This window comes from Petaurus breviceps, unplaced genomic scaffold (assembly GCF_028583685.1).
Source record: "Petaurus breviceps papuanus isolate PSGF00001 unplaced genomic scaffold, PetGlider_PUasm1.0 90444, whole genome shotgun sequence".
NCBI lineage: Eukaryota > Metazoa > Chordata > Mammalia > Diprotodontia > Petauridae > Petaurus > Petaurus breviceps.
The window spans coordinates 3725590-3752325 of NW_027187256.1; the positions used below are offsets into that span (position 1 = coordinate 3725590).

Here is a 26736-nt window from a genome sequence, read left to right on the forward strand (position 1 = left end):
GTGTGTGCTAGAAATTCTCCTTGTCTTTTAGGAGCACTGGAGCAGTGATTGGAAGGAAAAGTAAATGGTACTTTGGGACCAATTCTCTGCTTTGAAATCTTTTAAAATTGTCAATTTCATGTAATGATTATGACCTATTTTGTCTTTACTGTTTGACCCTATCTAAGAATTCTCTGCTTTTCATAATTGTCTAAGGTTCCTGATATATTGCTTACCTTCTCTCATTTTTTTTAAACTTTGTGAACTTTAGTATTCAAGTCACTTGTACTAATAATGATATATGTTCTGAATATTGGTATAAATCTAATTTCTGCCCAAGTGCTATCCTGTTTTTCCAGTATTTTTTTTTTACATAGGAACTTCCTCCATGGGTAATTTATCTTCTCATGTCTGTTGAAGAGTAATTATTGCCTTTACTTGTTTCTGATTCTTTTTTATTCAATCTGGTGTATTGATATACTTTTCCATTTTCTTTTCTAGTACTAAATACTTTTAATCATTCTTGTCTTATGGTGTAATTTGAGGTCTATAAATGCTTTTCTCTTGAAGAGACTGACAATTTTTAAAGAAACTACGTTCATTCCACTGAATAGGAGGTGACAGAGGATGGTGATCATAAAGTAACTGAGTTTGTAGCATCGTCCAGAAAAAGAAAGGATGTGACAATCACTAAAAATGAAATGACCACTTTCTCTCTGATTACATTTTCTCCCACAGTTTGCGGCATTGTTTTCTTTCACCTACATGTTCCCAGAATCTCTTCTCTGCTCTCAATAGCAATGAGAGCCTGAAAGACCTAGATCTCAGTGGAAATTTTATTAAGGAGGAAGCAATGAAACTTCTGTGTGTGGGCTTGGAAGATCAAAACTGTAGGTTGGAGAAACTGAGGTGAGTTCCCACATGTTCCCTTTGTTCTTGTTCTGCTTGGTATCAGGAACAGGAGAGCATTAGGAGGAGAGAGAAACACGAATCAAGGAATGGAGAGTGGAAACTATGTGCCTAATCCAGGTTCAGGGTTCATAGTTTTATAACCTTCTCCTTCTCACTGTGGCCTAAGGAGGAACATGACAGGGAGAGCTAAACCTTTTAGAGGTTTGCTAAAGAATACTGACTTTCTCTCTAATAGCCAATTATCGCATCTATGGGCATGGCTCCTAAATCTTAAGTATCATTCCTACTCTTTTGATACCGTGTTAGCCGGCTCAATATGTCTAAACAGAAGTGGTTATCTTTTTACGAAAATCCACATCTCTTCCTAACTTCCCTGTTTCTGTTGGGGATACTATCCTTCTTGTCACTCATATTTATATCTTTACTGTTATCCTTGATTCTTCAATTCCTCACCCCATACACATAATCAGTTATCAAATATAATTTCTTCCTGCAGATAATCTTCTTTATCCTCTTTCTTAGATTTGTTCATATGACTCACCTTCTAGTTCATACCCTCATTACCTGTCACCTTCACTATTGCTGTAGCACACTACCTGATTTCCATACCTCATGTCTTTCCTGTCTCTAACCCACCCAGCAGGAGAGAAGCAAGGGGAAGAGAAAGAAGAGGATGGAAGAAGGAGGGGAGGGAAGCAGAATGGAGGGGCAGAGAGGAGAAGATGAGAGAGGAGAGAAGAGACAGGAAGGGACATGGAGAGAGAACTCAGGTGTAGAATTTCACTCAAAATCCAGCCACAATCCCTGCAGTGGATTTAGGGAGAAACCAATAGAGATAGATCATAAACAATCCTGGTTTTCTAATACTAATTTCTAAGAATGGTCTTCTCCTTTATTGGAGACTCAAGATGCTGAGTTTGTAACACAGGCACTGATTAACATCCAAGAAATCAAAGTAGATATTCTCAAACTCAGTGCATATTTCTGCAATAAGCACCGTCTTCAGCCAGGGAGCATTCTCTTGTGAGTATGTTTGTTTCCTTATATGTTGTAGTGTTTACTAGGCTTTTGCAGCCAGATAGAACTAGGGATCCTTCTTTTGGGACATCTAGTGTTCCCTTTTCAGTTGTGGACATGTGTATAGCCTAGATTCTCACCTGAACTTTTGTTGGGGATACAGAATTTTGGAACAAAGAGTCCAAAAGTAGGTACTGCTGGATTTTGTCTTTCCTTCTTTCTGTGTGGAACCTAAGTTGGTATTGTTTTCCAACCTTTATATGTTAACCCCACTAAAAGCATGCCAGATTGAATTAGTGCGATTAGCGTTGTATTTGCCAGCAAAGACATCCCTGGATAGATAATACTATAGTAGCTTCATCTCTGCCAGGAAAAAAAAAAGGGAAAATAAAACTTGTCCACAGAGTTCTATATCTAACTAAAATTAGTTAAAGGATATTTTGTTGAATTAACTGAGGTCCTGCAGAGTGGCAGAAGGAAAAGGAGCTCTGAGAGAGACAGGAGTGGTGAAGTCGTGTAAATTTCCAAGTTTGTGTCCAGCAGCTTTCAGTTTTTGTACAGGAAAGATCCCATCCATAGGTGTACTACTAATTCTTTTCTTTTAGGAACTCTGGGGCAATGATTGGAAGGGAAGTGAATGGTTTTGTAGCGCCATTTCTCTACTTTGAAATCTTTAAGATTTAAAAAGTTTTCAATTTCATGTAATGTATATGAGCCCTTTTGTCTTTTGTTGTTGGCGCTGTCTATGAATTCTTTCCACTCATAATTGTCTAATGTTCCTGATCTAATGCTCTTCTCTCTTTTCCTTTATTTTCACATTATGACCTACAACATTCAGTCCACATGTAGATTTTGGGCTAATTATGGCATATGTTGTAAATGTTAATCTAAACTTAATTTCCACCAAAATGCTTTCCAGTTTTTCCAGATTTTTTTTCTTTAGGAAGTTCTTCTATGAGTAATTAATGATCTCATGTTTGTTGAAGACAAATTGAGTTTTGTTTTTTCTAATTCTTTCTTATTTAATCTAATCTTTTGGCAGATTTTTTTTTTATTTTTTAAACTGATACTAAGTTGTTTTGATGATTCTTGTCTTATAGTATAATTTGATGTCTATAAATGCCATTTTCTGGAAGAGACTGAACATTTTCAGCTTTTATTTATTTATTTAGCATTTTATTTTTTCCAGTTACATGGAAAAACTAATTTTTTATAGTGAACTCTCTATTCAGCAGTAAAGTAAAGCAAAACATTAAGAGAAACCAAAGTGTATAGCATTCACAATATTATAACATAAAACCTTATCACTAAAGTGGCCACATAGTTTTAAAGTTTAAAAGATATCATTCATTAAGTCCTTAACTCAGTCATCCTTAAGGATCAAGCCTCCTTAAGGGACACGATGTACAAAGGTCAAAGTTCTCCATCCCTAGGTCACATTGTCTTATTCTCTCAGTTAAAAGTCTTTCTTCTTAATTGGATATTTGTTTCCAGTCATCCTTAACTTAATTATACTTAAGAGGTACAAGATATAGAGAACAAATTTATCCCACCCCTAGGCCACATTAAATCATGATCTTCTCAGTCAGCACTAAGTACCCAAGGAGAGGTATTTTCATCTTGACATTGAGGCTGGCTCTCAGATTCCATGGTCCCTCTTCCATGATCCCAGTTCCTTCCTGAATCTACCCAACTATCACCTGGGTTCAAAGGTAGGTAGCTTTCAGCTCCAGGTCCAGCTCCTTGTCCATTTCCTCATCCAGTTCTCATTCCATATTGAAGCTCACAGTGGCCAGTCCACCTCAAGTCCTTCACAGTTTCTGTTCCTGGGAAAACAAAGAGATTAACAGAGCTAAAACAACATTCATGCACGTTGCCAACACCATCATCAATTCAGTATATGCCTGTGAAATCAACAAAGACCCACAAACAAGGTCCAGGAGGGCAACACAAATCATCAGTATAGTCCCAGGACCTCCGAACCCTCCTGTAGGATTTCTGTAAACTGACAACCAGAAAATCCTCTTTCAGGGCTTCCAGTAAGGGCACAGGACTTCTGTACAAAGTATTACAAACAAAAATTAACACAAACAGAGTGCTGGGACACCACAAGTTTTCTCCTTCTCAACTCTGCCACCACAGGTGTTCTCTTCTCATTTCTGCTTTTTTCCCAGCTTGGGCTTCTACTTATATATAGTCCTTAAGTTCCTCACTCTTCTGCCCCTTCCTTTTGGAACAGGGGTGGACAAGTTCTGGGATTCACAAAATGTGGGGTTCACAAGTTCTATTTCTTTTTTTAAATTATTTTTTGTTAATTTTTAGTTTACAACATCCATTTCCACAAGATTTTGAGTTACACATTTTCTCCCCATGTTTCCCCTACCCACCACTCCAAAACAGTGATCCCACTGAATATCCCCTCCCCCAATCTGCTCTATCCTATATCCTCCTCCATCCCTAATCCAATTTTCCAGTAGGACAAGATGGACCTCCATACCCCAGTGCCTGTATATCTTATTTCCCAGTTGCATGTAAAAAAATTTTTTTAAACATTTGATTTTAAAACTTTGAATTCCAGATTTTTTCCCATCTTCCCTCATCACCCACCCTTGCTGGGAAGATAAGTAATTCAATATAGGTTGTACATGTGTAGTTACACAAAACATTTCCATAGGGGATATATTGTGAAAGACTGACTATATTTCCCTCCATCCTATCCCACCTCTCACTCATTCTGTTTTTTACATTGACCATGTCCCTCTTCAAAAGTGTGTGCTTCTAACCGCCCTACACCCCAATTTGCCCTCCCTTCTATCATCCCCCCTCTTATCCCCTTCCCCCCTACTTTACTGTAGGGTAAGATATCCAAGTTAGTGTGTATGTTATTCCCTCCTTAAGCCAAATTCAATGAAAATAAAGTTGACCCATTCCCTTTTGGCTTCCTGTTCTTCCCCTCCATTGTAACATTTTTTTCTTGCCTCTTTTATATGAAATAATTTACCTCATTCTGTCTCTCCCTATCTTCTCTCATTATATTCCTCTCTCACTTTTTAATTTTATTTTCTAGATATCATACCTTCCTATTCAACTGATCCTGTGCCCTATGTCTATGTATACATGTACACATATATACACACACTCACATAGGTATTTATATGCATATATACCCTCCCATGTAAACATGTATATGTATGTATACATACATATATATGTATATATATATACACACATTTATACTCTCTTCAACTATCCTCATACTGAGGAAAGTTTCATAAGTTACAATTATTGTTTTCTTATGTGTAGGAATAGAGATAGTTTAACTTTAATAAGTTCCTGATGATGTCTTTTTCCCTGTTACCTTCTCATGCTTCTCTTGCTTTTTGTATTTGAGTGTCAAATTTTCTAGTCAACTATGTTTTTTTCATCCAGAATCCTTGAAATTCCTCTATTTCATTGAATTACCATATTTTCTCCTGAAACATTATACTCGGTTTTGCTGAGTAGGTGATTCTTGATTTTAATCCTAGCTCCTTTGACCTCCAGAATATAATATTCCAAACACTTCACTTCCTTAATGTAGAAGGTGCTAGATCTTGTGTTATCCTTACTGTGTTTCCACAATATTCAAATTGTTTCTTCTTGGCTGCTTGTAATATTTTCTCCCTGACCAGGGAACTCTGGAATTTGACTCTAATATTCCTAGGAGTTTTCTTTTTGTGATCTTTTTCAAGAGGTGATCAGGGAATTCTTTCAATTTCTAATTTGCCCTCTGGTTCTAAAAGGAAAAAAGTATTTTTAACATTCATTTTTACAGCTTTGAGTTTCAGATTCTCTTCCGCCCTCTCCCTTCCTCCACATCCCTCACTGAAAAGGCAATTTGATATTGTTTATTCATGTGTAGTCTTGCAAAACACTTCCATAATAGTCATGTTATGGAAGAAACATAGACAAAAAAACATTAAGAACAATAAAGTAAAAAAAAAAAGTGACTTCAGACTGCCTTCAGACACCATCAGTTCTTTCTCTCGGAATGGATAGCCCTTTCCTTTACAAGTCCTTCAAAGTTGTATTGGATAGTTGTATTGTTGAGAATTGCTAAGTCATTCACAGCTGATCCTTCTACAATACTACTGTTACTTTGTAGATAGTACATTTTACTATGCATTAGTTCATATAAGTCTTTCCAGGTTTCTCTGAGAGTATTATGATCAGCCTTTCCTATACTATAATATAGTATTCTGTCATAATCATATGCCACAACTTGTTCAGCCATTCTCCAATTAATGGGCACCTCAATTTCTAATCCTTTACCCCCAGAAAAGAGCTTCTATAAATATCTTTGTACATATAGGTCCCTTTCCTTTTCCTTTTTGCTTTTTTTAAAAATTTCTTTTGTGAGGGGCGACTAGGTGGCACAGTGAATAGAGCACCGGCCCTGGAGTCAGGAGGACCTGAGTTCAAATTCGGCCTCAGACACTTAACACAAAAACTAGCCATGTGACCTTGGGCAAGTCACTTAACCCCAATTGCCTTCCAAAAAGCAAAAAAAAAATGTCAGGTTAGGGGCAGCCAGGTGGCTCAGTGAGTAAGAGCACCAGCCCCAGAGTAGGGATGACCTGGGATCGAATCTGGGCTCAGATACTTAGCACCACACCCAGAAACAACTGGCCATGCAACCTTGAGCCAGTTACTTAACCCCAATTGCTTTAAAAAAAAATGTCTTTTGTGATACAGACGTAGTAGTGGTATTGTAAGGTCAAAGTGTATCCATGGTTTTATAGCCCTTTAGGCAGAGTTCCAAATTGCTCTATAGAATGGCTGAATCACTTCATAACTCCACAAGCAGTGCATTAAAGTCACATTTTTCCCACCTTACCTCTAACATTGGTCATTTTCCTTTGCTGTCCTATTAGCCAATACAATAGGTATGAGGTAGTACCTCAGAATTATTTTAATTTGCATTTTTCTGATAAATAGTGAGTTAGAATATTTTTTTTCATATATCTCTAGATAGTTTTTATTACTTCATCTGAAAACTGATCATATCTTTTGATCATTTATCAATTGGAGAATGGCTCTCATTTTTATAAATTTGATTCAGTTCTCTACATGTTTGAGAAATGAAGCCTTTATCAGAAAAACTTGCTTCTAGATTTATTTCACAGTTACTATTCCCAATTGTATTTCCCTCTGTCCTTCACCCACTACTTCTATTCTATTCTCTCTCTCCTTTCACCCTGTCCCTCATAAAAAGTGTTTTGCTTCTGACTACCCCTTTTATCAATTTGCCCATCCCTTCTATCACCACCCCCATCTTAGTCTCTTTCTCCCTACTTTCCTGTAAGGTAAGAAAGATTTCTATACCCAATTGAGTGTGTATGTTGTTCTCTCTTTGAGCCAATTCTGATAAGAGGAAAGTTCACTAACTCCCCATCAATTCCCCCTTCTTCCAGTCTGCTGTAAAAGTTTTGTCTTCCCTCTTTTATGTGAAATAATTTACACCATTCTACTTCTTTTTCTTTCTCCCATTACATTCCTCTTTCTCACTCCTTAATTTTATTTTTTAGATATCATCCTTTCATATCCAATGCACACCTGTGCCCTCTGTCTATATATACTCCTTCTAACAACCTAATAATGACAAAGGTCTTATGAGTTACAAATGTCATCTTCCCATGTAGGAGTGTAACAGTTTAATAAGTCCCTTATGAATTATCTTTCCTGTTTACCTTTTTATTCTTCTCTTGAGTCTTGCATTTAAAAGTCAAATTTTCTATTCACCTCTGATCTTTTCTTAAAAATACTTGAAATTTTTCTATCTCATTAAATATTCATTTTTCCCCTTGAAGTATTATACTCAGTTTTGCTGAGTAGGTGTTTCTTGGTTGTAGTCTTAGCTCCTTTGCACTCCATAATATGATATTAAAAACCTCTGATCATTTAATATAGAAATTGCTAAATTTTGTGTCATCTTTATTGTGGATCCAAGATAGTTGAATTGTTTCTTTCTGACCGTTTGCAGTTTTTCTCCTTCACCTGGGGACTCTGGAATTTGGCTACGATATTCCTGACCATTTTGATTTTGGGATTTCTTTCAAGACATGATTGGTGGATTCTTTTAATTTCTATTTTACCCTCTGGTTCTAGAATATCTGGGCAGTTTTCCTTAATAATTTCTTTTTCTTTTTTTTTTTTTTTTGGAGGGGGGAGGCAAGGGGTTAAGTGACTTGCTCACGGTCACACAACTAATAAGTGTTAGGTGTCTGAAGCTGGGTTTGAACTCAGGTTCTTCTGGCTCCAGGGCCAGAATTCTATTTGCTGTGCCACCTACCTGCTCCTCCTTGATAATGTCTTCAAAGATGATGTCTAGACTCTTTTTTTGATTATGACTTTCAGGTGGTCCTATCATTTTAAAATTATTTCTCTTGGGTAATTATTATTAAATATTATTTTATTATAATAATAATCATTATTATTATTAAATAATTTAAATTATTTTCCAGGGTAATTGTTTTTCCAGTGAGATATTTCACCTTGTTTCCTGTTTTTTTGATCCTTTCAATTTAATTTTATTGTTTTGTTCATTTCTCATAAAGTCATTAGCTTCTATTTCCTCCATTCTAATTTTTAAGGGATAATTTTCTTGAGTGAGTTTTGGTTCTCCTTTTCCCTTTGGCCAGTTCTGGAAAGGCATTCCTCTCCTCATTTGCTTTTTGGACCTCTTTTCCCATTTGACAAAGTCTATTTTTTAAGGTGTTATTTTCTCCAGTATTTTTTTTGTCTCCATTACCAAGCCATTGACTTGTTTTTCGTGATTTTCTTGTGTCACTCTCAATTCTCTTCCCAGTTTTTCCTCTACTTCTTTTACTTGATTTTCAAAAAATTTCGAGCTCTTCCAAGGCCATTTCAAATCTTTCTTGAAGACTTTCAGTGTAGGAACTCTGACTTTGTTTTCTTCTGAGTATGTTTTGATTTTCCTTGTCACCATTGTAATTTTATATAGTCAGAGTTTTTTTTCAGTTGTTTACTCACTTTCCCAGCCTATTACTTGACTTTTTAACTCTTTGCTAAAGTATGGCTCGGCTTTCAAGGTGGAGGGCACACTGTCTCAAGCTTCAGCGATCTTCTATATCTGTTTATATAGATACTTCTAAGGACATGTAAGTTTTTACTTCTTCTAAGTGGTATGATCTAAGGTAGAGGTTCCCATACCTATTTGCCCTACTGTCCTCTTCTAAAAAAATAATATTTTTTTTAGAATATACTATATATTCTATATTATTTAGAATAATACCTTTTCTTAAATGCTTTAATGTTTTTTTGGTTCAAAAAAATAAATTTTTAAAATGATGAATCTTAAATATAATAATTTAGTGTAAAATTCTTGATTTTCCCCTGCATTGAAATTTTGATGGCACAATATTATGTCATGTAATCATATAGTATCATATTGTAAATAAGTCACTACATGCATATATTCCTGCTGCTGCATGCTGGACTTCCCAAAAATGAGTGACATGCTTGCCTACCAACACTTGCTTGTTAAGACCTGTTGGCAGATGACCACTGATTGGTTATAACTTCCATTTTGTTTTTATTTGAAAAATAATATAATCACTATGACTTTAATTCTGTTACATAACAGATGAAGCATGTAGGAATGGTTTTTCAAAATTTCTTCTCTTTTTTCTTTATTCTTTTACTGCCCCCTTATTTTTATTTAATGCTACACAGTTGCACCTAAGTCCACTTTCCCCCCTCCTTGTTCATTCCAGTACTTCCCAGGGGGTAGTATCATCCACTTTGGGAACCTGTGAATTTCTAAGGAAATGTGTTTCCTACTCTCCTGGCCTTTGCTCTGGTCTTGGAGCAAACACAAGCACTCTTTTCTGCCCTGTGAAGAGGGCACCCCCTTTACTGTGGCCATAAGCTCTGCTGTGCTACTGTTCCTCCTCCCCCTGAGAATGCCAACCAGGACTGCAACCTGGATCCAAGTATGGGCAGAGCAACAGAGTCCTGCCTTCAATCCTAGCAAAGAAATTCCTCTAATCTTCTGACTGTTCGTTTGACCTCTTTGCCTTCTGTAGGCCAAGAGCTCTGAAGGCAGCAGCAGTAGCTGCTGTCGCTGCTAATCTAGTCCCTCCCAAGGCCTGCTCCTGGTTTTCTGGGGCAAGGGATGTGTTGCTATGGCTTGTGCTGGATTATGCTCCTTTCCTACCCGCTGCAATGGACCTTTCCTGCTGACCTTCCAAATTGGTTTGGGCTGGAAATTTGTTTCAGTCCATCTTTGTGTGGGTAGTGCTTCTCTATAATTTGTTTAGAGTCACTTTTTAAAGGTATTTGCATGGAATTAAGGGAGAACTTAGACCAGTCCCTGCCCTTACTCCATTATCTTTAAGACTGACCATTTTTAAAGAAAGTACATTCTTTCCACTGAAAAGGAGATGACAAAGGATGGTGATCATATATTCAGTGTGTTTTTATCATTGCCCAGAGAAAGGCAGGAAGTGAGTTAATCACAGAAAACTGAACCACTTTCCCTCTGATAATTTTTTCTCCTACAGTTTGGCATTTTGTTGTCTTACCTCTGCATGTTACCAGAATCTCTTCTCTGCTCTCAGTAGCAATAAGAGCCTGAAAGACCTAGATCTGAGTGGAAATTTCTTGGAAGAAGGGGAAATAAATCGTCTGTCTATGGCCTTGGGAAGTCAGAACAGCAAGCTGGAGCAACTGGGGTGAGTTCCTACATGTTCACTTAGGAGTTTTCTGCTTGATATCAGGGACAGGAGTGTATTAGGAAGAGAGATCAACACAAACCAGGGAATGGAGAGTGAAACTCTCTATCTGTCTCAACCTTCTCCTGCTCACTTTGCCCTAAGTAGTAACATGACAGAGAAAGCTTGTTTTGCTAAAGGATACTCTCTTTCTCTCCAACAGACAATTTTCACATCTTTGTGCATGACTCCTAAATCTGTAAAATCAATACTAGTCTCTGGATATCCTGTAAACATGTCAAACTAACAGATCTAAACAACAGTGGTTATCTTTTCAACAAAACCTGCATATCTTCCTAAATTCACTATTTCTGTTGAGTGCACCATCCTTGTAGTCACTAGGTTTGCTGCTTAACTATTATCTTTGATTCTTCACTTTCTCACCACATACATATAACCAGTTGTCTAATTTTGTAATTTATTCTTCTAAAAACGTCTCCTTTATCTCTTTCTTATCTTTGTGCAGACAGCTGCCCTTCTATTTCATACCCTCATCACCTTCCCCTTCACTATTGGAATAGCCCACTAATTGGTTTCCATACCTCAAGTCTCCCCTCTCTAATCCATACAGAGGGAGAGTATGAAAGGGAGGGGAGGAGAGGAGAAGAAAGGAGAGGAGAGACAGTAAGGGAGCTGGAGAGGAAGTTCAGATTAGAATGTGAGTATGTTTCTTATATCTTGAAGCGGTTAGCAGACTTTTTGCAGACAGATAGAAATATGAATGCTTCCTATGGGATATGCAGTGTTCACTTTTTAACTTTGAACTTGTGTCCAGCCCAAATTCTCACCCAGGTTTTTTTGTTTGTTTATTTTGGCACACATATTTTGGAATGAAGGGTCCAACACCAGGCACTGCTAGATGTTTGCTTTCCTTGTGCCTGTGTGGAACACTGAGGTGGTGTTCTTTACCACCATGAATCTGTTAACTCCATTAAAGGCATGGCAGACTGAATTCTTGCTATTAGAGTTGTGTTTGACAGCCAAGAGATCCCTTAATAGATGATACCATGTATTAATCTCTGCCAGGAAATGAAAAGGACAAAAGCTATGCACAGATTACTATATTCAACTGAGATTAATTAAAAGATATTCTGTCCAGAGGACTGAGGTCTTGCAGAGGGGGGGAAGGACAAGGAGCTGGGAGGGAGGCAGTGAGGGTGGAGTCATGAAAATTTCCAGGTTTGTGGGCAGCATCTTTCTGGTTTTGTATAGGAAAGATCCCATCTCTAGTGTGTGCTCCAAATGCTCCTTTTTGGGAGCTCTCAGACAGTGATTGGAAGGGAAGGCAGTGGTATTGTGGCACCAGTTCTCTGCTTTGCAATCTTTAAGAGTGTCCATGTTTGAGGCATAAGTCATGGAAGAGGGAAGGGAAGGAAAATTGAGTGTTGGGCTTTGAGTTAGGAAACCCTAAATTCAAATCCTGCCCCAGAACTTACTATCTGTCTATCACTGAGCAAATCACTTAGCCTCCAAGTGCCTCTATTTCCTCACCTGTAAATTGAGGTAGGTGAACTCAATGGTTTCTAGGATCCTTTAAGCTCTAAATCTGTGGTGCTTTGATTCTTTTGGTATAATCTCTCCCTGAGTTGCGACTGAAGTACACGTGTTTCAAGTGAAGCTTTGTCTCAAAAGACATTTGTAATAGAATCAAGTGCATTTAGAGATTGATTGCAGATGTAAAAATAAAAACTGTAAAAAAAAGCCCCTCCCATTCAGGCACATCAGCAAAAAAACTCCAGCAAATTGAAGGTATTCAGCATCTTATGGACTGAACTAAGCCCTAACTGAATTTTTAAGCCTGCTTATTTTGCTTTGGTTCCTCATTACCAGGTTTTGCTATACAACAATTTTTGGTTTTTCAGGAGGCATAGTTTGAAGAAATGATAGTAGTACTCTTTAAGAGAGTTTAATAAGTGTGAGGCATCTACCAGGCACTTACTGACCTTTATGACTTCAGGAAACAGCCTCCTCTTTTACAAAAGCTTATAATTCTTCATATCCAGCCACCAAATAGCATACTTAATTTCTAAGTATGACTAAAGTCATCAGTTTTAGTGTAGGAAATTTGTCCTCACTGGGAGGACTGCCCTCACTATTAATCTTCCTGTAGCTAACAACAAAAATAATCTATCAGGCAATAATGAGCTGCAGCAGCAAGCACCCTAGCATCCCCAGGATGGCTGCCAGCACAGGTTCTTAGATCTGCTTTTCTAAAGGAAAGCAACTCAAAATGGGTTAACAATCTTGCTTTAATCAAACATGTGTCATTTACCTAGTTCAGGGGGAAAAAGTCAGCTCCTCAAAATTCAGAGAATACAAACAAGTTACCAGGAGAAGTTATAAGACAGAGAAACAGATCAGCAGACAGGCTTCTAACTGTCTGACCATTACATCCATACCTAGTCAGTTACCAGAGAGGGAAGCACCAACATCTGGGTTTTCAAAACTGGGGGAGGGGGGGCTCAATGGCTTCCCAGAGTCTCATCTGGCCAAATCACACAACACTTCTTAAAGTGAGCCCCAAAACAAAACCTAACATCAGGGTATATATAGCCTTCTCCTGGATCAGAGAATATCATAGCCCTCTTGACCTACTGCCCAATCACTAAGCAACAAGGTGTGGACATTCCTAACAAACAAGCCTCCTGCTACAGGCTCCATGTGACCACATTCAGCCTATTAGGGGGCAGAGTATATTTTCAAATCAAGGAAGGTTCTCAGAGTCACTTAATTAAGCCTATTAAAGGGCCGAGGGGCAGGGAAGATCTTAGATTCCCATTACCATAACTTGAGCACCTGACACTGGACAAACCACTTGACTCTCTAAATCTAGCTTCCTCACTCATAAAATGGGAATAATGATCATTACATTGCCTACCTCACAAGGGAGTATGTTTTACAAATGCTGGGGCATTATAAAAATGTGACTGTCATTCGAGTATCTGCTCTGTATTTGGCCCATTATAGGCAGTTGTGGGTGATAAAAGAAATATCAAAAATTACTTCTCACATTAAAGAACCTAATTAGGCATGGTGTGGGGGGAATACAGTATTCAATCACACTCATAAAAAAGGGATGAGTGAATATTGAAGGAATGGGCACTGCAGTCCTGACTCCTTGCAATGGAAATTTGGAGAAGAGAGGAAGAGAATAGTTAAGGAGGGCTTCATGGAAAAGATGGGTTCTGAGTTAGTTCTTAAAAGATGAAGACAACTTGAAGAGGCAAAGGAAAGGGAGGAAGGATCAAGTAGAGTGAGAATAGAGGAAGGCCCAGGGCAGGAGGCAGAACAAAAAGGAGAAAGGCATGAATAAGATGGAAAATCAAAGAGATGGGATGAAAGTAGGGGAAAATAGGATTAAGAAGCAGAGTGTTCAGAGGTGTGGTCATTGGGGTTGGGTTATAGATTGAATGGATGGAAAGGATAGAAGGAAGGAAGGTCATAGGATAATAGAGTTAGAGATGGAAGGGACTTAGAGGCCATCAAGTCCAAAAGTCCAACCTCCTCATTGTACTGATGTGGTAAGAAGAGAAGTGACATTTTTTTTTAACTTTCAGGTTTAAATTCTCTCCCTCCCCCATTCTCTAGCCATTGAGATGTTAAGAAGTACGTGGAAGTGACTTTCCTAAGATTACACAGGGAATGAGTGGAAGAATTAGGATTTAAACCCAGGTACTCTAATTCCAAGTCTGGCACCTTCTGATATCTCACAGCACTGTTTACCTCCTTTTGTGCCCTTAGGATCCTAGATGAATAGCTAGAAGGGACCTTGGAGGCCATCTAGTCCATTGCCCTCATTTCATGGTTAAGGAGATTGAGACCCAATAGACAAAGTGCCTTATTCAAGTTTATATGTGTAATAAACATCAGCAGGATATTATGAACCCAGCATATCTGACTGAAAATCCAGTTTTCTTTTGACTGTACCACACAGATCTAAACTTATCATATGCTATCTTTATTACATTTATTTGTGAACATGTGATCTTATGTGCTAGACTGTGAGCTCTTGGATGGCAAACATTGTCTTAATCATTTTTGCATCTCGATCAGCATCTAGCACTCTTCCCTCTAAGTAACAGATCATTACTAAATACTGAGTTAATGAGTGATCACAACTCAAATATCTTATGGTAAGTTCTCAAAGCACACTCTAAATCCTGACCACCACCACCCACTTCCCCAGTCTTCTCTGGTATGAAATAAAGGAAATAGGGTTCAGGACCTGTGAATTTGAATTTAACCACAGGGGGGAAATCATTTTTAAAGGAAAGTCAGCCTGGAAATCCAAGGAGAGGAAGATGGGGACAATTCAGAACACATTATCTTCTGCTCCAGGCCTGTCCTTCCTTGGACTTCACTATTTCCACTTAGGAATACCACCCACCTCTCTGTCAACTGATAGACATCTTTGCCTTTTAACTCCTTCCTCACCGCCCCCCCACATACACACCCAATCAGTTGATGTTTTGTCCATTTTTTCTATCACAATCCCTCACATCAATCCCTTTCTTTCCCAAAATGCTACTTGTCCTAGCTCATCGTCTCTTGCTGTGTCTATTGGAACAGCGTCCCTGGTGTTTTCTCTTCATCCAGTGACTGCTCTCTCCAAACATTCCTGTAGGAGCCATCAGAATAATTTTAGAAGATGTGTCTGGCCATGCCACACTGCAGCTTCAAAACCTTTAATATTTCTCACTGTCCTTAGGATAAAAGGTGAACTTCTTAGCCTGAAGTTCAAGGCCTCATAGAGTTTGACTCAACACTATACTTACGGCCTTTTATGTCATATCACTGCCTCTTGTGTCCTCTATATTCCAAACCATGCAGCTAGCTATCCTCCAGGCTCATCCTGTCATCTCTCATCTCTGCACATTTGCACATGCTGGGCCCCTTGCTAAACACCTTCCTTCCTCATTTTAAATGACCTCTTAACATTCTTCTGCTCTTTCAGAATCAAGCTTAGGTCCCACTTCCTTCATAAAGCCTTGAGAAATCTCCCTCCCCAAAACCAAAAGAAAACAAAATGATAGGGGCGGCCAGGTAGCACAGCAAGTAAGAGCACTGGCTCCAGTGTTGAGAAGACCTGGAGATGGAATCCTGGGCTCAGACACTTAGCACCCACCCAGAAACACCTGGCCGTGTAACCTTGAGCAAGTTACTTAACCCCAATTGCTTAGGGGCGGCCAGGTGGCTCAGTAAGTAAGAGTACCGGCTCCAGTGTTGGGACGACCTGGAGATCGAATCCCGGGCTCAGGCACTCAGCACCACACCCAGAAATAACTGGCCGTGTAACCTTGAGCAAGTTACTGAACCCTGATTGCTAAAAAAAAAAAAAAAAATGATAAAACAAAGTGAGCTTACCTGCTCAAATATTCATAGAGAAGTGTCTGCATTATTCCTTTCTCACATTGCATTCTTCCTTGTATCATATGTATTTATGTGTCCTCATCCCCCTTGGGGGCAAAGGGACTGTTTTATTTTTCACCTCTGCATCTCTAGCCCTGAGCGCAGTGCCGTACATATAGCTAAGTATTTAATACCTTATTAGTTGATGTTGTTCTTGCTCATAGTTGAAATGAAGTGGGATGAAAGAGGTTACTTTTGGGTAGAACAGATGTGAGAGTGAGAGAGGAAAATTCGGGGGGAGGGGTGAGAGAAGCTCCTGAAGTAAGAGTTAATTTCATTCCCAGGAAAGATCCTTTATATGCAAAAGACCTGCCAGTGATGGCTCCATTTCTGACTATGACAGGCTTTTTGGATTCAAAGTTTGTGTCTCAGCATCAGGCCTTTACCAGCAGATAAAGAGCTGAGCCTGTAATCTAGAGGATTGAGTTCAAATCCAGCCTCAAATACTTACCAGCTGTGTGACTCTGGGCAAAGCATTTAATCTCCATCTCAGCTTCTTAGTCTGTAAAATGGGTATAATAATAGTGCCCACTAACTCCTAGTGTCGTGAGAATCAAATGAAAGTATTTTTAAGCATATAGTACAGTGCCTAGCACATTGTTGGTGTCTAATAAATGCTTACTCCTTTTATTCACTTCACTAGTTTTCTTTCTTTCTTTTGCTTTTTGGAGGGGAAAGGAGGGGGAAGCTGGAGTTAAGTGACTTACCCAAGGTCACATGGCTAGTAAGTGTTAAGTGTTTGAGGCCATATTTGAACTCAGATCCTCCTGAGTCCAGGGCTGGTGCAGTATTCACTATGCCACCTAGTCGCCCCACCCCTTCACTGGTTTTTGACATGAGAGAGCACATGAGAACTCCAGGGTCAGTGTCTATGTCAAAAAACTTGGATATTGTCTTTTCTTACCTCTATCAACAAAATGTCAACTTTGATTGCCTGTTTTTTTTATAGGGAAATTCTAGAGACATTTCCTGATCTTTCCATGAAAGAAGAGGAGCGTCGTAATTCCCCACAGGGGCATCTGAGGTCCAGACTGGGTAATAAGACCTAGCTAGGATAGGCCTTCATCACCTTATCCTAACCTATCAAAACAGCCACCTAATCTTTTTTATTTACTGTCTCTTCTTATCATGCTCACACTTCCAGATTAATCTTCTTCATTCCCAGTTCTGACACTGTCACTGTTCTGCTATTGTCACTGCTGAATGAAACTTGAAATCCTTAGCCTTATACCCAAGCTCTTCAGCAGTCTGTCCCCTCCCTATCTTTTCAACATTATTTCTTAATGCTTCACTACATAAACTTTCTGGTTCAGAATTTCTCTATTCATTATCTATAGGGTGACAGTTCTGGTGGCAAACCTAGGCCTGAGTTCAAAGCCAGCCTAAGAGATTTACCAGCTATGTGACCCTGGGCAAGTTACTTAACCTCTGTTTCTCTCAGTTTCCTCTGCTATGAAATGGGGATAATAATAGCACTTACCTGCCAAGGCTTTTGTGAGGATCAGATGAGATAATATTTGTAAAGATCTTAGCAAAGTGCCCTGAACATAAGAGGGGTTTAATAAATACTTTTTTTTTCCTTCCTCCTTGAACGCAGGGACTGTTTTTGTCTTTCTTTGTATGCCCTGCACTTAGCACAGTGACTGACACATAGCTGGGGCTTAATAAAAGCTAGTTTGCTGACAGTTGCAAAGTCTTGTTGATTTCGCCCCTACAACACCCTTCTTGTGTATTTCCATCTCTTCAGTCACATGGCTACTCTCCTAGTTCAGGCTCCCATCATCTGAACTTGATGAATCACCTTAATAAATGCTAATTGATTGACTGACTGTCATCTTCTCACAGAAAACACCCAAGTTTACATTTCTGTTCCAGAACTGTCTCCTAAGCTTCAGATTTCCATTTCTAACTCTTTACAAATATCTTTACCTTAATGACTTACCAGCTTCTCAAGATCAAGATGTTTTACACCAATAGGTGGTAAAGTGGATGGAGGACTGGACCTGAGCCAGAAGGAACTTAGTTTAAATCCTATCTAAGATATTTGCTAGCTGTGTGACTCTGGGCAAGTCACTAAACTTCTTTCTGCCTCAGTTGCCTCATCTGTAAAGTGGGGATAATAATAGCACTTATCTCCCAGTGTTGTTGTAAGGATAAAATGAGATATTTTAAAGCACTTTGTACATCTTAATGCCCTATGTAATTTCAATTATCATTATTATTATTGCCTACTTCACAGGGTTGTTGTAAAGATCACATGCAATGATGCAAGTAAAGTACTTTGTAAGCCTTAAAGAGATACACAAGTGACAGTGATAAGGATGATCATGACATCTCAACATATTAACTTTCTCCATGAACCTACTTCTTTTCCTGATGTCCTTTTTCTGTCAATGGTACAAAATTTAACATTTTTTCTCACTCATGTTCATTAATGCATAATTATCTTTGATTCTTCCCTCTCCATAGCCCTGCATGTAGAATCATATTAAGAGGTGTGAAATCTTAATATCTCTTATATTTATTCTACTGTTACCATTTCCTCTGACATGACTTTAGCCCAGATCCTCATTACACTAAATCTAGACTCCTAAAATACATTACTGATCTCCAGTCTCTCCTCATTTCAATCCATTCCATATCCTGCTACTAGACCAATCTTCCTAATGTATAGATGTGACCAAATTGCTCCACTCCTCAGAATCTTTAATGGCTCTACACTCTTTAACTTGGTATTCAATGCCCATGTCCATCTCACCTCTCCAGTCTCATCTCACACTACTTCATATCATGTCTTGTTTGCTGTAGAAAAAAATGAACTGTTGGGCATCCTCTTAAGCCAGCTTATACTCTCTCAAGTCTATCCACATCTGCTTGAAACATCCTTCTTATTTCTCCTATTGTCATCATCTTACCCATCCTCCAAGCCTACTTCAGATGTCTCCTAACTCTTTGGACTTCTGTTAGCACTTGCTATAGTGGAATTGGTGTTGTATTTATCTTTATGGGTATAATGATCCCTACTAGTTAATAAGCTCCTCAAGAGCAGGGATTATTTCTTATTTATATTTGTTTCCTTTCTTGCACCTACTCCAGTACTTATTATAGTGCACATCGTAGGCAGTTAGCAACAGCTACGTGTATGAATGAAGATGGTAGACTGTGGAGAAATAGAAATCCCTCCAAAACTGGGAGTGAATTGAAGACCTCTGGCAAAAAGACCTAGTCCATGAAACTAACAGGCAGAAACCAACAGGGATTTTGCATATGGAAGGAATCAGGAAGGGTACATAGCAAGATAAAAGGAGCTGTTTTGATAGGGAAATCTATCAACATCAGAATCATTATCTCTCTAAAAAGCCCTGGGAAATCTATGAGGATATTAAGTAAAACACTGTCCTGTGATTTCTTTGGGGTGGCACATTATAGGGAGAGTAGAAACTGTAGCAAAGCCTTGTTTCATGATTATAGGAGGATTCTGGATCTCCTGATTTTTTCAAGAGAATATATTCAATATAGGATCCTTTGATCCTATGATCTCCCCTTTCTCCTATCACACCTCTCACTGGTCCCTCTTTTACCCTCTATATCAATATGCAACCATTTTCAGTGGCCTTGGCAATAAAAAGTAATCTTCCCAAGTAATCTTACCCTTAGCCCAGTTTCCCCACAGTTTCGACTCATCTGTTTCATTCTCCAGGGTCTCTAGGGAATCTTCAAAATTCTAGGAAATTCTAAGGAATTTGGGTCACTGTGGATGACATATCATTATACTCAAATGCATATTGTTGTATTGTCTTTGGTGATTATAATAGTTCTGAATTAGCCCTGAAAAGAGACAGGGTGGATTATCCTAATGGATTTGTATAAAAGAGGGAAAGATTCCAGTCTTGGAATCCTATATTCCATTGTAAGTAGGATTTAGATTTAACAATTTAGGACAGATGGCTTGTATTATATCCAGTTTTAAATAATCTATAAACAAAGGCCCTTTGTTTGTAAATCAGCATATTCTAAAAGGAAGTATTGACCAAAGTTTGTTCTTTGTTTAGAGGTAGCTAGGTCTAATAGTGGGTAGTGTGTTGGGTCTAGAGTCAAGAAGACTTATCTTCCTGAGTTCAAATCTAGCCTCAAATACTTCATAGGTGTGTGACCCTGGGCAAGTCACTTAACCCTGTTTACCTCCAATTCCTCATGTATAAAACGAGCTGGAAAAGGGAATGACAAATGATTCTAGTGTCTTTGTCAAGAAAATCCCAAATGGGGTCACAAAGAATTGAAAAGCACTGAAAAAAAAAAGTTCTTTGTTTCTTGTTTTTTGACTATTTTGTTACTTTTTAAATATTCATGTCTTTGAATGGAAAGAGTATTCCAAATACATTCATCAGGATAATCCTGCTTATCTCTGCATTTTTAGGGCTACTTGAAAACTACTCTCATCACCAAAAACAATAGCACAATATGAATTTGGTTGTAAAGATTAATTGGCCATTGTCTTAAATAACCCACAGTAACACAAATTCCTTAGGAATTTGCTGATGATCTAAATGACCAGATGAAATACAATCAGTGTAACCAAATCACAGCTTTTTATGCCTCCCTAAGTCTGATTCTCCAAATTTAAAGGAAAGCTTAGAGGAAAAAAATCATACACATATTTAAGTTCATCTCCCTGTGTAGTAACATGGATACAGAAAAAAAATGTTATTCTTATAAATAGAGCAGTGTTACTGGTGGCTGCTTTACAGTAAGGCTTGGGTACAATGTTATAAAAGAGTGAGAACGGCAGAGATTTCACCTGATAACTCTTACCTTCACATTGTTTCTCCTTGTCTGCATCGTTTCTTTAGTACCATTTTCAGGTACTCCCTTGTCACGAAGGCTACTGGATGTGATCATCATTATTTCATGGAGATGAGTATAAACTCTGGTACAAAGTGAATACAGAGGAGGCAAGACTTCTCTTTTATGCTCCATAATCCAGGAATCCTCAACTAGGATTAAGGCATAAAATTCAAGTAGTCATGATGATACCATTTGCTCACATTACCTGTGAGACCACTTTATGCCTCTATTGAGTTTGCCATACTGGCCAAAGATGGTAGCAATGTAGCAAACTATTATGTCTTCATGTGAATCTGAGAGAATCAGCTATTTTTTTTCTTTTACTGATTTTTTTTTACATATTTAACATTTATTTGCAGGAGAAGTAGCACCACAAACAAAGCCAGAAGTGACTTCCTCTCTATCCCCTTTTGACCATTTAGAAGATGAACAGCTCGATATGACGAGGTGCCAAAATTACTTCCTGGGACCAAATGGACCAGTAAAGCTTGACTTGATAGACAAGAGTAGAAACATATACAGGTGAGAACCAATGGTCTCTTCATTTCCTTCTGTCCCAAGGGGTGTGATGCATTGGTGTATGTGATTTACAGAAAGAAGATATGTAATAGCCCTCTCTTAATCTAGATGAAGCTCCCTTTTACTTTTCTTCCCTCTGTTCCCCTCCAGTCCCAAGGGATGTCATGCATTGGTGTATGTGATTTACAGAAAGAGGATGTAATAGCCCTCTCTCAATCTAGATGAAGCTCCCTTTTACTTTTCTTCCCTCTGTTCCCCTCCATTCTTTTCTTCTTCCCTTCTTTCATCTCCTCTTTCCTTTCCTAAATCAATATTTAGTGATGTTTCATCTCAATGATTTTCCTGTTTACTGATGGAGTCAAGGGGTCAAGGAGTTCATGGAGTCCAAGAACCGCAATAACCAGAGTCCCTAGAAAGCAGTCTGGAATGAATTCATGAGCTCAAGCATTCTCCAGTCAAGGTGGCAAAGATTTATTGTTATGCTTTACAGCAGGCAAGAGTTCTTAGGGAACCTGCAATCTTAAAGGGGTATAGTTAAATTTTTTATATGATGATCATATAGTAGAACCTGTACCAAATATGCTAACTGGGAGAGTCAGGGTGGGGTTAGGGAGGAGTTAAGGAGTGGTCAGTGCTTAAAGGTACATGCACTTTTACTATCTACTGTGTGGGCACATTGTCCAGAATTCACTGGGAAATACCCCAAGGTGGGGGTGCTGCATGGAGGTGTGGTTTTAGGCTTGAAACTTAACTAAGTCAGCTAGCAGTTGGGGCTGACCAAGCTGCAGCCATCAATGTCATGTTTGACAAGATAGATATTGGGAATAAACTTGTGTTCCAAGCTAACAAAGGATACAGGAAGTGTATAATGAGCTAGTGAGTATACATATGACTGAGTCTAGGATATATATATATATATATATAGCATGTGTGTGAATGATAGATATGACCCAGTACACAGCTGCTTCAGCCAATACACAGCTGAGTCAAACTACTAAATTCTATAGGTGCAGCTGGCCACTGTAACAGGAAGAGAGATAAGTATTTAGCTAGGGCATGCTGACCTTGAGCTAGAGAGAAACTGCCTGAGACAATGTTTTGAGAATAGGGATATTTCAGGCTAGGGAAAAATTTGATTTTACAAAGGAAGCTTCAAACACAGGCACCCAAGCACCCCATCACTTACCATAAATATTTAATGATGTTTCATTATCACATTTGCCTCAAGCTTTTGTGCTGTCTCATTGTTACGAAAATGTGAGAATCATTCTCTCCCCAGTCACTCCTTTTTGATAAGGGATAAAGGAGGTAATTAATGTATATAGAAACTGTACTGCATATGGCCTATGTGCAAATTGAGAGTCCTTTGGAGATTCTTCTCTTCTACTGTGACAGTCTGTCTCTCTTTGTGCTTTCCAGAGTTCATTTACCTATGGCTGGCTTCTATCACTGGCCTGACACTGGACTTGGTTTTTCTGTGAGAAGTGAGGTGATTGTTGACATTGAATTTGGTACTTGGAATCAACATCTGGATTGGATTCAGAATCAAAGTTGGATGATTGCTGGCCCTCTATTTCATATCAGAGTTGATCCTGGGGTTGTGACTTCTGTACATCTCCCTCATTTTGTGTCCCTCAAAGGTAAAGAGATATGAGGTGAAAATCTTATTGTGATAGCAAGACACAGCAACATGTGCAGCTACAGCCTTAATGAGCTGGTAAATGAATGTATACCTAATGGTTTAAAACTATATCTAGTTGAGAATATGTCTAGATCTTTTAAGAGAAACAAAACTGATAGAGGTAGCATCCAGATTGCAGAATACAAAGCTTCACCATCTAACTTCACAGGGTGCTGTAAATATTTTTTTCTAATCATGGTGGAGATGGGAGTGGTGATGACTGAAGTGATGATAGTGAAGATGATGAAGAAGACAGTGAATATAGTAATGATGGGAGATGGGATGGTGGTCATGAAATGATTAGGATCATTATTGTGGTTTCATAGATAGCATGTGTATCTAGATAGATGATAATTACTTACTGTGGTAAGCATAGACAAAATTATTTTATGAGATTTATTTTCTTGACCTGTTTAATTGAGTTATTGTAGTCATAATCATCATTATTCTGTCATCTTCCCCTAGACTGAATCCAAGAAGATGATAATAAATAGGAATAAGTATAAAGTCCTTGACTCAGGCTTAAAAAAAATAACTGTTCAAGTATAGGATGAAGAAAATGTGGCCACATTTAATTTCCTGTAAGAGAGATGTTGTATCTTAGTAGACTGAAAGCTCAGTATTAGTGGACTTCAAGGAAAACTTCATTTCTTTGCAGCATTTGACCCAGTGTACTATCCTATTTTTCTGGATAATCTCTCATTGATTAGCTTCTGTCACATGGTATTTGCAATATTGTCCTCATCTCTAAGACCATCTGTTAGTAAAATGGCTAGAGATTATCAAGAAGCTAAAAGCAATTATGTAGTTAACTCAGTAGTTTGACAGAGTATGGTACTGAGATATTAGAATGTGAGTGATATTTCATTACCATAGCATGCAGGGCTATGTTTCCAAGGCTTATGTCTCATCATGCAAAGGCTCTATTTTGAAAGGTCATATGTAAAAGTTCTATTGTCAAAACAGGGATACTGCCCCTACTTTCCCTGATGTAAGTGGAGCTTATGGTAGAAATAGTTCTGCAGATTAACAGAACAAGTTTAGTAAATGATAAAATTAGAGTTATAGCTGTCTCTATTAATATCACAGTGGACATGCCTCTAATGTGTCAAATGGTGACTATGCTCTATATTACTGCCCCCTCTTCTTTTTCAATGTAAGCTATCTTTTATGATTTATCCTCATAGATAAGACCTTTTTCATTAAAACATTAAAAAGTGCAGTTCCTCTGATCAAGAAGAATTGTTCCCTTTTGGAAAGCAATCATCAAGATTAAAGCAGAATTCCTTGATATTTCTATGTAATGACTACAAATAGTAATAAAAATAATAGTAACTCCCACACATTTCCAGTGTGATGAAGCTAAGAGAGTCAAACAACATGGCTCCAAGGATCTGTATAAATGAAAGAAGAGAAATCAAAATGAGTGACAAAAGAGATAATGAAAGAGATCCTCTCTTTTAATAAAGAATCACTAAAACAGGGGCGGCCAGGTGGCTCAGCGAGTAAGAGCACCGGCTCCAGTGTCGGGATGACCTGGATCAAATCCGGGCTCAGATACTCAGCACCACACCCAGAAATAACTGGCCGTGTAACCTTGAGCAAGTTATTTAACCCCAATTGCTTTAAAAAAAAAAGAATCACTAAAACACCAGATTGTTAAGAGATATACAAGCCTAGCACACAAGCAATAGAGGAGGCCTTGAAAACAGAAAGAATGAGTAAAACTGCAGAAAAATCAAAGTATATTTAAGAAATATAGAGTATAAAGGAAAATGAACCAGTGTTGCCGGATGAAAGATCAAATGCTGTGGGCTTCCCAGAGATCAAAGAAAAAGACTGAGAAATTCCTGCATAGTAAAAAAATAAATAAATTCAAAAAATAACTAATTAGAAATGAATATAGGACAGATATTAGTTACACAATGGTAAATTTCAAAACAATTGGTAAGGAAGGAAAAACTGATTATATGATGGGAAATGTCTCCCAAGAAGTAGAAGCTATGAGAAAGAATAAGAGATTTAGGGTATAAAAAAATGCAAAATAAAGGAAAACCGACAAAGAGAAATAAAAAGTAATATTGTTAAAAAAAATACAAATTTCCTATAAATCCAAAGTGACAGAATCATCAGAAGTAACTTAAGTATGATAGATGTCCCCAAAGGACACAACAAGTCCAAAACCTGAGTATCACCTGCAGGGAATAACTTCCCCAAACTGTCAAGAACTTTTGTATACAAACAACAAAAACATGATTTAGAATATCCATAGATCATTTTAGAGAGCAGAGGGTGGGAAGTAGGTAGGGATAGAACTTGAATGTACTTTGAACTCCAAAATATCTAGTAATCAAATTTGAAAATTTCAAAGACAAACAAAAATTTTTGCAAGGAGTCAGAGAACAGACCTTCAAACATGCATTTTGAATAAGACATGATTATTTCAAAATTCGGAGAACTGGTAAAGAGGGTGGAATAGTATATCCATTCAACCAAAAGTAGCATGTACTGCAAATAGGAAACAAAACTATTCCTGTCTTATGGTGGCCTGATGATTTAGAGAACTCCAGAAAAATTAAAAAAAAGAGACTATCTGAGACATTAGCTTCCATAAATTATTATGATACAAAATAAACCCCTAAAATCAAAAGCATTTCTATATAGTCATAATAATCTAGGAGGAAGTAGGAATAAAGGAAGTTCTATTCAAAATATCCAGAAAAAATATAAATTATCTTTGAATATACCAAATTCAAAATTTGTATAGATACAATTACAAACATAAAGACAACAAAGAATTACTTAAATATGTAGAGAGGTGTGTGTGCTTATGACTGAGCCAAGCCAACAATAAAAATCATAGTTATCTAAGTTAATTTACAGATTTAGTATTATGAGAATAAAACCTCCAAGTGGATTCTTCAATTTGTTGAAGTGACAAATCTAGCTTTTTCAGTTGCATGCCCAATTCATTGATTTCCTTTTTCCCTACTCTATTCATATATTCATTCAGAGATATAAAACTTCCCCTAAGAACTGCTTTTGCTGCATCCCACAAGTTTTGGTATATTGTCTCATTATTGTCATTCTCTTTAATGAAGTTACCGATTGTTTCTGTAATTTGTTTTGACACACTCATTCTTGAGGGTTAAATTATTTAGTTTCCTTTTAGTTTTTAGTGTATCTTTCCATGGCCTGTTATTGCATGTGATTTTTATTGCATCATGATCTGAGAAGGATCCATTCAATATTTCTGCCTTCTGTACTGAATTGTGAGGTTTTCAATCCCTAGTACATGGTACCAATACCTAGTACATGGTACCTAGGTACCAATACCTAGTACATGGTACCTAGTACATGTACCAATGTGAAGAAGGTATATTCCTTTTTATCCCACTTTTCTCTAAAAGTCTGTCATATCCACCTTCTCTAAAATCCTATACACCTCCTTAACTTCTTTCTTGTTTATTTTGCAGTTATATTTATCAAGTTCAGAGAGGGGGAGACTGAGGTGCTCTACTAGTATAGTTTTGCTATCTATTTCTTCCTCTAACTCCCTTAACTTCTCCTCCAAGAAATTGGATGCTATAAACTCGGTGC

The 26736-nt window shown here is 37.9% G+C and overlaps 1 protein-coding gene across 1 annotated transcript in view; it reads left to right on the plus strand.

The window, feature by feature from the left end:
- LOC138177793 (NACHT, LRR and PYD domains-containing protein 12-like) overlaps positions 1-26736 on the plus strand; it is an 83866-nt gene that overhangs the window by 45681 nt on the left and 11449 nt on the right. The window contains exons 8-12 of the mRNA XM_069108993.1: positions 718-888; positions 10473-10643; positions 17041-17126; positions 21296-21458; positions 22875-23095. Coding sequence (XP_068965094.1) covers positions 718-888; positions 10473-10643; positions 17041-17126; positions 21296-21458; positions 22875-23095 — 812 coding nt within the window. The remainder of the gene's footprint in view (positions 1-717; positions 889-10472; positions 10644-17040; positions 17127-21295; positions 21459-22874; positions 23096-26736) is intronic.